This window comes from Mercenaria mercenaria, chromosome 13 (genome assembly GCF_021730395.1).
Source record: "Mercenaria mercenaria strain notata chromosome 13, MADL_Memer_1, whole genome shotgun sequence".
Classification (NCBI taxonomy): Eukaryota; Metazoa; Mollusca; class Bivalvia; order Venerida; family Veneridae; genus Mercenaria; species Mercenaria mercenaria.
The window spans coordinates 62,556,841-62,572,206 of record NC_069373.1 but is presented as its reverse complement, the minus strand read 5'-3'; the positions used below and the strand labels follow the sequence as shown (position 1 = coordinate 62,572,206).

The 15,366-nt window shown below is 35.4% G+C and overlaps 1 protein-coding gene across 1 annotated transcript; it reads left to right on the top strand.

The window, feature by feature from the left end:
• The first annotated feature begins 287 nt into the window (after window positions 1–287).
• LOC128547971 (uncharacterized) lies at window positions 288–5,347 on the top strand. Its single transcript, XM_053522041.1, has 3 exons — window positions 288–384; window positions 2,311–2,417; window positions 2,738–5,347. Exons 2-3 carry the CDS (start codon window positions 2,334–2,336, stop codon window positions 2,969–2,971), a joined length of 318 nt encoding a protein of 105 aa, XP_053378016.1. The 5' UTR covers window positions 288–384; window positions 2,311–2,333; the 3' UTR covers window positions 2,972–5,347.
• The last annotated feature ends 10,019 nt before the right edge of the window (window positions 5,348–15,366 follow it).

The following is a 15,366-nucleotide window of genomic DNA, read 5'->3' as shown; positions in this document are numbered from 1 at the left end:
TGCATAGCCTACTTTTGCAGTTTGGCGAAGTGTTTGAGAAAAGTATTGTCGATAACTGATTGCAGACGTTGTGGGGAGGAAAGCACTCATTTTGCTGTCTAACAAGGATACTATAGGCCATCTTGTAATAAATGGCAGATGCGGGTATACGTACGCAAAACATACCGAGATAATATTTAAATGTAAACTATTCTGCAATATTTTAATAATTTAGGTAATCTGAAAAGAAAACTTAGATTTATCGAGATATTTTTATAATCTAACTATCCCGTTGTTTTTTGTTTTCAGTTTACGTAGCTAATGTACGAAAGGAAGGAGACTTGGTGTACCTTATACACTCCGTGGAAATCAACAGTGTTCTTCATTCAACACAGTGGTACAGTTGTAAGTAAACCCTAATATCTTCTCCTAAAAGTGAGTTATATAATATGTCAGCAGCATTATCAAAGCATGTACCCGGCCTACTTCCCGTGGAATCAGTAATGATATTTTGTGAAAAAAACGTGGTGATGAACCTAAACATATCATGCATAACTAAAAGGCGGCACGACTTGGAAAGTTGCGATGTCTCTGTTTAGGAGAAAAGCATCATAGAGTCTCACACTTTGATAGTCACCGCACCGTCCAGTATGAAAGCGTAGCGACTAGTGGTTCATAACTACTTTACACACTTTTTAATCCCCCGCCGTGGCGGAGGGATTATAGGAATGGTCTGCGTCCGTCCTTCCGTCCGTCCGTCCTTCCGTCCGTAACAAAATCGTGTCCGGTCCATATCTCCTAAACCCCTTGAAGGATTTTCATGAAACTTGGGTCAAATGATCACCTCTCATCAAGACGATGTGCAGAACCCATGAGTCAGCCTTGTCGGTTCAAGGTCAAGGTCACAACTCAAGGTCAAAGGTTTGAGCCTGCCATTTTGTGTCCGCTCTATATCTCCTAAACCCCTTGAAGGAATTTTATAAAACTTGGGTCAAATGATCATGATCACCTCATCAAGACGATGTGCAGAACCAATGAGTCAGCCATGCCGGCTCAAGGTCAATGTCATAACTCAAGGTCAAAGGTTTGAGCCTTCCATTTTGTGTCCGCTCTATATCTCTTAAACCCCTCGAAGGAATTTTATAAAACTTGGGTCAAATGATCACCTCATCAAGACGATGTGCAGAACCCGTGAGTCAGTCATGCCGGCTCAAGGTCAATGTCACAACTTAGGGTCAAAGGTTTGAACCTTCCATTTTGTGTCCGCTCTATATCTCCTAAACCTCTTGAAGGATTTTCATCAAACTTGAGTCAAGCGATCACCTCATCAAGGCGATGTGCAGCACTTATGAGTCAGCCATGCCGGCTCAAGGTCAAGGTCACAACTGAAGGTCAAAAGTTTGAGCCTTCCATTTGGTGTCCGCTCTATATTTCCTAAACCCCTAGAAGGAATTTTTTATAACTTGGGTCAAATGATTACCTCATCAGAACGATGTGCAGAAATTATGAGTCAACCATGCCAGCTCAAGGTCAAGGTCACAACGAAGAGTCAAAGGTTTGAGCCTTCCATTTGGTGTCCACTCTGTATCTCCTTAACCCCTTGAAGGATTTTCATCAAACTTGGGTCAAATGATCATCTCATCAAGAACTCATGAGTCAGCCATGTCAACTCAAGGTCAAGGTCAAAACTGAAGGTCAAAGGTTTCAGCTCTGTATCTCCTAAACCCCTTGAAGGATTTTCATGAAACTTTGGTCAAATGATCACCTCATCAAGACGTTGTGCAGAATTCATGAGTCAGCCATGTCAGTTCAAGGTCAAGGTCACAGCTAAAATCAAAGGTTTTACCCTTTCACTATCCATAGCAGTGGCGGGGGATTTAGCTGTCTTTCAGACTGCCTTGTTTAATTAAATTGTACTCGGAAACCTTAATTTTTGAGTGCTTAGTAAAGTGTTTTACTTCTTCCTTGTTTAAATATTATTAATATACTAGTTGTTGAGGACGACTGAAAATTGGATGGTGTTTGATCTTGTCACGTTATGGTGTTTTAGTAACACATACTATTTTGCTGCGCTCTGTTAGATATCTTAGTACTGCAAAACTTAATTTCATTAAGACATCAGTGTATAAATAACTCGGAACAATTTGGGGGGAATGGTTTTGTTTGTTTCGACTTTAGCTTAATTTTTATAATAACATTTAATGTTTGTAAATGCGCGCTGTGAATTATGTATGGCATCAGTAGCAAAGCACGGGTAATAACGGTCAGGCTTCGTGAAATCTGTCAAATAATAAAGATCATGTTCTCAGTAAACTTACATTGCTTTTTCAGCGCCATATTCTTTCGACAAGGAGATGCTTGGTAAGCTGCTTGAGGAAGAAAAGGGGAAAATCAGACATAAACTAGAGAAGTTTGCAGAACTTTTAAAAAATGCTTCGGTTAGTAAATAAACAACTTACCTTACAACGTCGATTTAGTTTTGTTGCTTTTGAAACTTTTTTTTTAATTTTGCTTAAGACAGATAAGATAGTGAAATGTTGGCTATTAAAAAATTGCCTGTGATAACTTGAATCTGACCCCCCTCCCCCCGCCCCTCCCCACTTACATATTATCTTTAAAAAAATATTCTTACATATTATCTTAAAAAGTGTATTCTTCCTACTTTGAGAGCGGTCTGGGACTAAAAAATACCCCATCCCAATAGATGTGACTACGTGTCATTTTGTGACTTATTAACACATTGGTTTATGTCTTACAGTGTGACGGTACAGTGAAGAGTATTCACTCGGAGTCGCCCGGCGAGGGTATATGCAAAGCTGTCACTGAAATCGGCGCTTCCATGATTATCATAGGCACTCGAGGAATGGGAAAAGTGAGGCGCACGTTGCTGGGAAGCGTTAGTGACTACGTCCTTCATCATGCGCACGTGCCTGTGTTAATTTGCAGGCACGAGAGCGACCACCAGCCTCAGCAACACGCTAAAAAGCAATAAGAATTGCTCCCGCCAATGTTATGTACACGTGTTAAGTTAACATATTGGTAGAAATTATCATCTTGAAAATTAGCTTGTTTGTTCTTTAAAATGATTATGATTGAAAGCTAGAATAATGGAACAGACTATAAATTGTTATACTATGTAAGATTCTGGACACAGCGAGGTACGAGCTTGAATGTGTCGAAGTCATATTGAACATTAAATTTTTTGTCTTTAAACTGGTTCATAACACATCATTTCAACCACTTAACCGAAAAAAGTCATTATAAGATTAAACGTATAGTTTTTATATGCGTTTGAGTTACATCTGCATTATATACATACAAGCGATAGGCAGATGATCAACTTGCAGTTTTATCAGGTATCACATAGTTTATTCTCCTCAGCCTTGAAAGGTTGATTTTTTTGCATTTTATGTATGGTTGCAACATAAAGTGTTTTGTAACAGTTCGTAAACCGAACGTATCTGAATCAGAACACCAGATTTCAAAGTAGTTTGCAGTAAATGGGACATAATATCAAGTCATTTTCAGGCGTAAATATTGAATGAACTGATGTATTTAAATGTATTCAAGTGAATTATATTATGCATGTACATTATTGTAATCTATACGTAAACGTGTGTATAAATAAATAATCAAGAGAAGTTATATATGTATTATTTACATAGCGATTATATTTCATAGTTTTTAGGTTGTACATGTTGCAATATATGTTGGTATGTATGTATAGATGTATGTGCGAGTCAGTACTGTCGTCATTCTCAATCTATTTCATATTATGATTTTTTTTCATATGACCTAATATTCAGCTATTTATTTAATATTTAAGCTGTTTATATGATAGTTTAGCTCTTTATATCGAATATTTCAGTTGTTTATTTAGATATTTCAGCTGTTTATTTGATATATTGCTGTCTGTTTAATATTTCAGCTGTTAGTTTCATATTTCAACCTTTTAGACTAATAGTTGATATATCAGCAATTTATATTTAATACATCATCCGTTTATTTGATACCATTTCACAAAATACCTCAAGCAAACAGTAACATAATTTTTATATGGTTAAGTAGACCTTGAAAAACGAAAAATTATCTTTTTTTAATGGACGAAAAGTGCAGTAAAGTATGAAGGCCCGGTGGTGACTTCACGTTTCTAACTTTACAATTCTCAATTTTGATTCACACATTTCTCGCTTCTCTTTTCGTAGTATCTGTATGTTTTTAGGTTCATGTTTCTATTTTTCTATTACAAGACGACCAGTGTACACAGTATTTATCGTAAAATGTTTTCCATTGTTAGGTTTTAGTGACATTCCGTTCATCCGATTGTTGTCAAAATTTAGTATTTTTAAAGATAAATGAAAATATATGTACCCAAAAGCGTAACTGAACGTAAATCAACTTAGTATATTGCTTCGTGTAACGAAATTCCCATTAGAATACAATTATTTTTCATAAAAAAGTTTACATCTTGATCCGTCAGAGGTTTGAGATGGTCTGAACACCAACACGGGACTCATGGAAGACCTTGGTCATGCGAGAATGCATGACAATGTTTGGAAGATATTTCCTGTCACAGGTGTATGGTAACTTCTTTGACCAATTTTCATACTTTTGCTGACCAACATAGAACTGGATATTAGCACCGTAACGGCTAGGACGCCGGGATAACTAGGCAACACACTTTGTGGTCCATTAATTTTAAATTAATTTACAATGTACGTGAAAATTGACCAATGCATATTTGTTTGTATACTTGAGAGTGTGTGTTATTCATTACTTTTGAAATATTGTAAAGTATTAGGTTCTGTGGTCTGTAGAAGATTTAATTGCTGCATTGTGTGTAATGGTTGACTGTGTAAACCATTAAAAGGATGTAAACATGTTTTGTATTTAGTTGAATCGTGTAACTTGTCACGTAAAGAATTTGCTACAAGTTCTTTTGTAAAATTATACAGGTGTAATAGCAGGCACAGGTAACATCATACCCTATATTCACAGATAATTAACATTACATTAATCCCTCTATGGTTATTTTAAATATATTAGGGAGTTTTCACCAGCGTAAACTTGCGCAAATACACATGCTATCTCGCCATCTTGTCATGCTTTGCAGTGTTTTTCAACACTATGTTATATTGATGCTTTGTCAATGACCCTTTTGAGGGTTTTAATACAAATAAACATTCTTCTTCATTATACCTGGTATCGATGTCAAATGCATGTTTTTTCGGGGCTTTTGAATAGTGTGCAGACTTAGATCTCTTCATACTTTTTGTGCGTGATAGTGCGTGTATGTATGTATAAGTTGAAAATGCATATTTTTATTTTATACATTATAAAATATTACAAATATATTGAAAACAGTTAATGTTATGATTTTTTTTGTATCTGACATATGTGTAAATCAGGAGTTTGTTGTATACAGGTAATTCCAGAGAGCTAACGGATCTACCGATGTTCTTTCTTCCCATCAGCCCTCTCCACTTCCGGTTTATAGACTTGATTGTCTATTGAAAGCCTTGTCTGACCGTTTTTAACTCTGGTTCTTCCGGCAAGTTGATAATGTGGGAAACTCTATCAGCGCCAGTTAGTACTATAAGCAGTGAGGTTTTTATGTATTTTTATGGGAAAATCGTACGTTAGCAAAGACTTCCCAGGCTCAGCTACGAAAGGTTTTATATACAGATAGTCCGATGTTTTAAAACGTTGCATGCATGAACTCTTTAGAAATACCTCCGTTATTAAAGCTGAAAAGCTGCATCTTTACATTAGGTGTTGTTGTAACCAGGAAACAGTTTTTACAGTGATAGTCCGTGTCCCACATGTACACGGTTTAGAGCTATTTTCTCATGATTATAACTTGCCTGTCAGCCAAAACCATGAGATATACAAGTCATATTGAAAAGTTAAGTTACAAATTATTTTTGATAGAAGGTAGGTCAAAGGTAAAAAAGGTAAATATTATTTACCGTCGCTTTGTGAAACATTGAACATAAGCTCTGTATGGCTTTTGAGCAACCCTACTTTAAGAACAGCTGTTGAAACCATTGGCAATTTGCTAGTAACCATTTACAGCTGGGTTGACAGAGGCAGTCGTGATAAAGTGTATTACCCAATGACACACCGCAATAAGAGTAGCCATGAATCTAACCTGGGGCCGTCACCTCCGTAGGAAAGCGTCTTAGCCCTCTCGACTAAGGCTATGTCGTATACCAAAGAATTTCACAAATTGGAGACGCATGCACTACTTCAGTTATCAACAACGTCGTTATAATTTCAATGTGTTAAAGACACTGACTTCCAGATTTTCGCTTAAAGTGATTGAACTTGGATCATATTACGAACATCAGAACCCGAATAGAACCAAACTACTAAACTATCTGAAAAAGTCTTTAAAATGCCAAATCAAGAAAAGAAACATGTCGGAGTCGGAACTGAACCCGGACCGCCGTGACAAAAAAAAATCGTGCGTTCTTGACCCCGTTGAAAACGTTTTTTTTACAATTTTGAAAGGAAAAAAAAATAGTAAAAACTACTAATTCTTAACATATAATCTGCCAATAAATAAGTTTCAAAGCCTTCTTAAGAACCTAAAATTATTCTCCTTCTTTATTGTACGATCTGGAGGGAACATTATTGATTAAAGGCACTGACCTCCAGATCGTTCAACAAGAAAAAATAGGTTCAACATTTTTAGGTTCTTAAGAAGGCTTTGGAACTTAGTTACAGGCAGATTATATGTTAAGAAGTAGTTGTTTTTTACTATTTTTTTTTTCATCCAAAACTGGAAAAAAAACGTTTTCAACAGGGTCAAGAACGCACGAAAAAAATTAAATCTTTTTGTCACGGCGGCCCGGGTTCAATTCCGACTCGGACATGTTTCTTTTTTGATTTGGCATTTTAAAGACTTTTTCAGATAGTTTAGAAACTAGGTTCTACTCTGGTTCTCATGTTCATAATATGACCAAAGTTCAGTTTCAAAGAAAACTTTAAGCGAAAATCTGGAAGTCAGTGCCTTTAACACATTGAAATTATAAAGACGTTGTTGCTAACTGTATGGATGAAGTCCCTTGTTGTATATGCGTCCCCAAATAAGGCAGCACGCAAGCAGAAATTTTCATTCAATATCAATTTCTGAGTAGATTAATCTCTCCAGAACGGCCACCTCTATATATACAACAAACATTCTTTCTCAAGGTATTTCCCTACCGAAGTCGCACTATTAGACCTACGCTGGAACCACAAAACGCTGTTGTAGACATATAATACGGAAAGACTCGTTACCAGCGAGATGCAGATTCATTACTTTTCTTGGTGTTTTTGATCTACGTCGTGGAAATTGTCACAGGCAGGCAATCTAATTCTTGAAAATTGAACATTTGTCTCTTCAGCGTTCAGTAATTGGTTGGTGTTTTGCAATTCAGATTTTGTCCGGAAACGAGGACAAACGGCGTGAATTTAATAACACAAAGAGAATATAAGCTATTTATCATTTTTCATCACGACTATCAATAAGAACTCTCGTTTTTTCCGTTCCTGGGATTGTTGTTCCTGAGATATTCATTTTATTCCATTTTTTTTCGGCGACGCCGTCTAAATTTGTTTTCGTTATAGTAGTCGCAACTTGACCGCGATGGTTGACCTTCAGCTGATTATTCATATCGATTATTTCATTGTAGAAATAAAGGGTGATGAGGGTATCTATATATATTTATATGGAATTAGTTTGTATGCAGTGCAGTATCAAAGTATGTATACTTACATTTGATCAGTTAAAACTTTCCAATACACTAATTTATAATTACACAAATTCATATTTCGATTATCTCGTGCAGCTCGTGTTTTACGTAGACTCCTTTTCAATAATAGGTTGTGCCTCATTATGTATTATAATACAAAGGTCAACCATCGGGGTCAAGTTGCGTCCACTATACCTATGCCACGTGACTTCAGTTTGCAAATCAAACTACTTGATAACGCATTATAGATAATTTATCAAAATGGAAGATTTATGCAACACTCTGTCTGACTGGACGAGAGTGTCAATTTCTTTCACTCTGTTGATTGTGCTACGCTGAGTGAAATGTAGACAAAGCGTTTATCCTAAACGACTCTGTTCACAGTTTTAAAGCTAACTTTGGCTCAGTATATTTAGCAAGAATATTGATATATCTCAAAATGATAAGTAAGTTTAATAAATATGATAAAAACCTGTTCAAATACCAACATATATCAAATTAAAGAAAGAGCTGAATACGGTCTGCGTATCACATGAATAAGGGTGTGATAAGAGTCTTTTATGTAGAGAAGTGCTTTTTAAAAGATTTTCTTTGTTACAATTGTCGTCTGTATATGAAAAGGTTTCTTGCTTTTTGACTTATTCAGATTGCATTTTAAAATGAGTACTTGTTTGTTTTGATATATTTGTTATAAATTATTTAACTGATTTATTATATATGAATATTTTTCTTTAGTATGGTATGCAAATATTGAACTCAGTTGAAATCTGTTTTATTATATATATGCTATATAATAACTGAATCTCATTACACTGAAAAGAAGGTACGCTGCATACAGTTGATCGATGTGATATGACTACGATCAAACTTTGCTTACGAAACAGAAGTATTGAAATAATTACAATTGTATGTTTTGCTTGACCTTTTTTATTAGTGTGACGTCATTGTCCAAAGATTCATGAATAGCGAATATGCATTTATTAAAGCGGGATCAGTTGGCCTATTTTAGAAATAAATAAAAATAATAAATAAAAAAATCCTTTAATTGATTTTTTCTCATGTACTCTAATCAAACTTGATTTGTAGCATCTTTATTAGGCCCGCAACCAACTTTGTTCAGCTGGGACATTTAACCCCTTTTAGGGGCTGCTAGAGCTAAAACTAGAAATGCTTTTATACAGCGTCTAATGAACAGCTTGGTGGATCTTTGTCATACCTGGTCTGGAGCATCATTATAAAGTTCTCTTCCAAATTTATCTATATAGGAACTTGGGCCCTATTAGGGACCACTATAGCTAAAAGTAGATATGCCTATCTTCGCATTAACCACTAAAATGTAATGGATTTTTATCAAACTCGATGTGTAATAATATCGTAAGGTCTCCTGCTATTTTGTTACAAATGGGGATAGGGACCAATTTAGCTAAAAATATAAACACGTTTAATGACCTCTTCTCATGAACCGCTTCATGAATCTTCATCAATCTACTGCTGTAATTATTCGTCTAAGGATAAACGAAACAAAATTTCAACCCTACGAAACCTTTGCGAAAAATTAAAAGAGAACCATTTAAATTGTTAAAATGCGGTGTTTAGTTTTGCAATTTGAAAAATGTTAGATGAAAGATGAATGTTAGATGAAGAAATCATAAACTTCTTTCCTTATTACAATTTGCCGACCATCATTTTTAAAGATATTTCTTGTTTTCAGTTATTTTACACATTCTGGTCTTGCTAAATGTATTAACCTTTTTACATATTTGATTGATGTGATTTTTCATTATATATTTGATGAAAATAGTCACCATGATAAAGCAAAATTCTTAAAATCTCAAAGGATGGGTATAGAAGTTCTTAATTAATTTTAAACATGGGTCAGAAACTGTACTTCCGATATCTTTAATAAAAGTCTATTTTATAAAAAGTTAATTTATTAAATGCTTGATAAATAGAACTGGACCGATTTTCCGCGTTAGGGAAGATTTTTGAGATATCTACCCAAAACAAAGAAAATGAAATCGCATAAAAGAATGCTATAATCTGACGTAAAGCAGAGAGTAATTCGTTTACTTTTATTGAACTGGAAATTTTAGTATATCAAAGATGATTGAGTAAATACTCTCGAGAGTATTTAACACGTGGAAGAATGAGGTTTCGACGTAAATCTTTTTTTTTTATTCTTGATATAAGGTCTACTTTGGACATATTATCTGATTACAGTTTTTGGAATTACAGACGTGAGAGAAATACTCCGTTAGGATGTAGTTGTTGAATTTTCTTTATCTGTCGGCATAACTGTTAATATTGTCGGCTTTAGCTGCAGAGAAAGATTCTAAACGTCTTCGGCTCAACGGGTTCTTGTGGACACTTATCACTTGCAGAGCTTCTTTGTGTGAATAAATTTGAGTAATAAAATATCGAACCAAAAGCGATAAGAAGCTATTTGCCATTCGCCGACAAGGCTTTTTTCTTCCTGTTACGTGTAAAGTGTGTTGTTTTAAAGAGCTAGCTAAATGAAAATATATCTGATTTTGAATAGATGTGTCGTATGCATAAATGGTGCTGTGAATGGAGCGAGACTACCCTATGCAATACAACCCCGCATTAAGACCATCCCTACATTAAAATCATCATGTCTGCCCCTCCTCCCCACCCTCTCCCCCATTGGGGGAGACATTGTTTTTGCCCTGTCCGTTCTTCTGTCACACTTCATTTCCGATCAAAAACTGGAGAACGATTTGACCTAGAACCTTTAAACTTCATAGGCTGGACAGGGCTTATGGAGTAGACGACCATTTTGTTTTTGGGGTCACTCCATCAAAGGTCAAGGTCACAGGGACTTGAACATGGAAAACCATTTCCAGTCAGTAACTTGAGAACAACTTGACCTAGAATGTTGAAACTTCATAGGATGACTGTCATGCAGAGTAGATGACTCCTATTGATTTTGGGGTCACTCTTTTAAAAGTCAAGGTCGCAGGGGCCTGAACATGGAAAACCATTTCCGATCAATAACTTGAGAACCACTTGACCCAGGGTGATGAAACTTCATAGGATGCAGAGAAGATGATCCTTGTTGATTTTGAGCCACTTAATTAAGTCAAGGTCGCAGCGGACAGAACATGGAAATCCATTTCCGTCAATAACTTGAACTTTCAAACGTCATAGGGTGATAGGACTTACAGAGTAGATGACCCCTGTTGTTTTTGGGGTCACACCATGAAAGGTCAAGGTCACAGGAAACATAGTCTGCCACACTTCATTTTCGATCAATAACTGGAGAACCATTTGACCTACAGCCTTCACACTTCATAGGATGATAGGGCTTACAGAGAAGATGACCCCTGTTATTTTTGTGGTTACTTGATCAAAGGTCAAGGTCACAGGGATCTGAAACCCGTTTCTGATCAATAACTTGAGAATCACTTGACCCAGAATGTTGAAACTTCATAGGATGATTAAACATGTACAGTAGATGATCCCTTTTGCTTTTTGGTTCAATTGATCTTAGTCAAGGTCACAGGGACCAGAACTTGGAAAATGATTTCAGATCAATAACTTGAAAACCATTTGACCCAGAACCTTCAAACTTCATAGGATGATAGGACTTAAAGAGTACACGACATTTATCGTTTTTGGAGGTCAATGTCTTAGGGCCCTGAACATAGAAATCTCTTTCCAATCAATAATTTGAGAACCACTTGACCCAGAATGTTGAAACTTAATAGGATGATTGGACAAGCAGTGTAGATGACCCCTATTGATTTTGGAGTCACTCGATCTAAGGTCAAGGTCACAGGTGCCTGAACATGGAAAACCGTTTCCAATTCATAACTTGAGAACCACTAGGCCCAGAATGTTGAAACTTCGTGGGATGATTGGACATGCCAAGAAGATGATCCCTATTGCAGCCAACCATCACTGTCTCTTTGACTTTCGCTCCTGTCCCCTATTGACTTCTTGCCTATACGACTATTGGGGGAGACATGCGCTTTTCTACAAAGCATCTGCTAGCCTTTTCTTTATTCAGTGGTCATGAATTCCTGGCCATCAAAGTTTCTTACTTCGTCCCTCGGGGAAGTAAACAGATGTTGCTTTAGTTATATGAACTTAAACATCTGAACACATGTAGTAATTTTAAATATTCAGACATCCAATTATATACATGAATATGAGCTTTTAACGCTGGAATAAATTATTCACACATGACCTATTATAGTGCACGGAACGATGACTACACGTTACTTACTGGAGCATTGATGGGGTATTCAAACTAGAGTGCGACTGTATCATAGATACCACGGTGTATGATCAAACTTAATCTCTCGGGATGAAATTTATTTCAATGTCACGACTTTTACAGCTAAACATCCGTGACTTTGACTGTATAAGGTTAGAAGGTTAGGCAATAATTATCATTCATTTATTCGTTAACTGATTTTTTGACAGGTTGAATGATCTCACGAAACATCCTGAAGATGTGAAAATATATTAGGCAAGGTCTTTACCCAAATTTATCTCAATTTAGCAAATAAAGTGTTATTTATCATGTTTGCTAATATTTATTATCATGTTTCCTGGTATTTTGATGAACTTCATGTTTTTGATTTGAATTCTATTAAGATGGTGTTTAGACTTTTACCTAAAAAATACAAAACACCTTTCGCAATCAAAGAATATGAAACAGATTGTTTAAAACATTCGTATTTTACGTTAAAACGTAAAACACCTTTTGCAATGGCGAATAGAAAATAGATATTTGCAAATTAGGTATGTGCAGTATCAATCGGGATACGTTGATACCCTCGTCCTACCGAGCTCGAGCACCAACCAATCCTCGAGTCTGCAGATGTTATAACACGAAAAGACATGCGTTATTCATACAATTAAACTAGTTTTAATGAATTAAAAAAATATATATACAGATGTTTCAAGTACGCTTATAACACATTGACTGTAAAGAAGGTGTCAATATTTTGATTCGTCTTTAAAATATAGGCATCTCATATTTTGGTAATATTATCAGTATAGTTCATTTCTTTTCTATACCATCTGTTAATGAAAATGTAAATCGTTTTGTGTAGAAAAGAACCTTGAAATTAGCGCTTATGTTCAAAAATAGTTATAAAGTATTGCTAGCTTCACAATTTGCACGACATTGTCCCATTCATTTGACTTTTTTGCGAAAGCTCTGAAGATTTTCGCCTTATTTTATGCAAGGTTATACCTCGTAGTAAGTAATAGTACGTAGTCAATTGTTTTTTTTTTGCTAATGTTCCTTGAAGAGCTGCTCATCCGGGAAAGGAGGTCACAGCAAGTTTTAATCCGAGAAATATAGATCTGGACATACACCGTGAATATGAGAACCAGCATCTGATTCGGCTTGAAACTTACCACTAACATTCCGGACCTGTTGTTCAAACTCCAGCACCTAACTGTTTGAAACTTATACCAGTTGCATGGCAATACTTTATTCTTGAACTGGTGGTCAAACTCAAGAGTCTGATTGCTAAAACTTGGTCGTTACATGGCAATATTGCATTCTTGAGCCGGTGTTCCAAGTCAAGCTTCTGATTGCCTGAAACTTCACCTTTGCATGGCAATATTGCATTCTGGGGCTGGTGTTCAATCTCAGTTTTATCATAGTCAGTGATATATTTTTTTTCAGGCTACTGTCTTTTAGTCCAGTCCTATCGCTGTTTCACAGGACTGGACTCGTTTTATTATACTCTAACATGTTGTATTTCATTGTGTTCATGCATTGTCGTTTAAGGCCATTTGTAATTTGCTTGTAAACAGCCCAACACTGAGCCATGGACAAATATTGTCGAAAATCTCAATACTAAGCAAATATACAAGTATAATTGAAAAAGAGTATTAACGAATTTAGTTGCACGACACAGTTTCTTGAATATATTTGTATTTCTGGAGAATGGATATGGAAACATGAGGGGGAATACTAATGTGTACTTCTCCAATAAATCATCTTTATTCTTTGCAATTGGGTCGTGCTATTCAGAAAGAATTTTGAGACATATTTGTATTTTCTGGTATCAGCGGTTTCCCGCTGTATTGTATTTTCCAATGAAAGACTGGCGATGTGGGAAACTTCAGAATGTACATGTTTAGAAGGAATTCGTTCAGTAATACCACATCATTTATTAATTCAGTCAGATTATATTTATCAATATAGCAAAACCTCTCTGAAAACTCTCTTTGGGAGAAAGTTAAGAAAGACAAATTACTTTTAGGAAGACATTTCAAAATAAAAATTCGAAACTCTATCGTCTATTTGTTTACGTAGAAAACATTCTCAGAAAATTCCTGCAATAAATTATTTAGTTTAAAGTGAGTATTGCTATTTCATATGTAGGTTCAACACACACAAGCAAAATGGATTTGAGATATTAGGTTATTACAAATACAGATTTTTAAACAAGGAAAAACGTTACTCGCTTCCGTGAATAGTTACTTGAACATTTTGTTTCCCATCATCCGAGTTCAAAGCTGAAGAAATATATATGCAAATTTTCATACGTTTAGAAGAACTGAAGGTTATATGTATCTATTAAAAGTGCCGGGAACATTGATTAATAGAAATAATGCATCAATTCGTATTTTAGACGTATGTTTTAGAAAGACTTTACAAAATAATTTCATTGACAAAAATCGATAAAAGTTGGCGTTTTTGTTAAATTTTGGACATAAATCATATTTCTGATTTTCGTCATAATAAATCAACAGTCAGGCATTTCGATTTTAATGATTCTCAATAAAACACGTGGGTCGTGATGACCTTGTATACCATGAAACATCTGCTAAATTATTTTGAAAAATGGCCGAGTCTGCATGTCCGAGGAGAAATTTTTCAAGGTATTCCATAGAGACATGCTTTGTTTATTATTCATTTGTCTGTTTGTTTGTTTGTTTGTTTAAATTATTTTTTGTTTCTTTAACTTCCAGTTTAAAAAGAGGGTCACCCATGCAATATCTCAATGAAAATATGTCAAATCGGATCACTGGTTTAGGTAGAGATGAGGTTCGAAGACTTTTCTGTTTTCTGGCGGTCAAGCAACAGTCCAGAATTTTCAATGGAAAGAGTATTGATTTTCCTGTCCAACTGACCGGAAATGGCACTAAAATCACCTGCAAAAGCACATTTAATTAACAGTTGAAATACATACATGTAGTATATCATACTGGCTGAATCTAGCTGCAATTTTCGCAAAGAGCAGAGGACGTATTATAAGATACGCAAACTACTTGCCATCGGCGCAACAGAAATTAGAGCCGAATTAAGGTATAGGTCCATGTTTCGGAGAAAAAAGTTCGAACGTCATCAAATCAAAGAAAGAAAGCATTGTTTTACTTGAAATTTTAACAGCATATAAAACATTTATATTATTCTACAAAACCATTGTCAATTTACTGATATATGTATTGAATTCGAGAAAGGGACTGCATGAAGGGGCCACACTTCTGGACAGTTCAGCGCCTTTAAAAACTCACCATTTTTTAAAAGCTGTTACACGTCTTCGTTTTGATGCATTTGCAACATCGTGCGAGTGTTTAAACTTTACATAACTAGGTAAAACATCGTTTTTGACAATTGTTTACATTTATTTCTTTACAAATGGCATTCTTATTT

What these genes read in the sequence shown, in the direction of transcription:
- LOC128547971 (XM_053522041.1), top strand. Translation starts at nt 2,334, where the DNA reads ATGCTTGGTAAGCTGCTTGAGGAAGAAAAGGGGAAAATCAGACATAAA. An exon ending in AACTTTTAAAAAATGCTTCG is followed by an intron (nt 2,418 to 2,737) that starts GTTAGTAAATAA and finishes TATGTCTTACAG; the next exon opens with TGTGACGGTACAGTGAAGAG.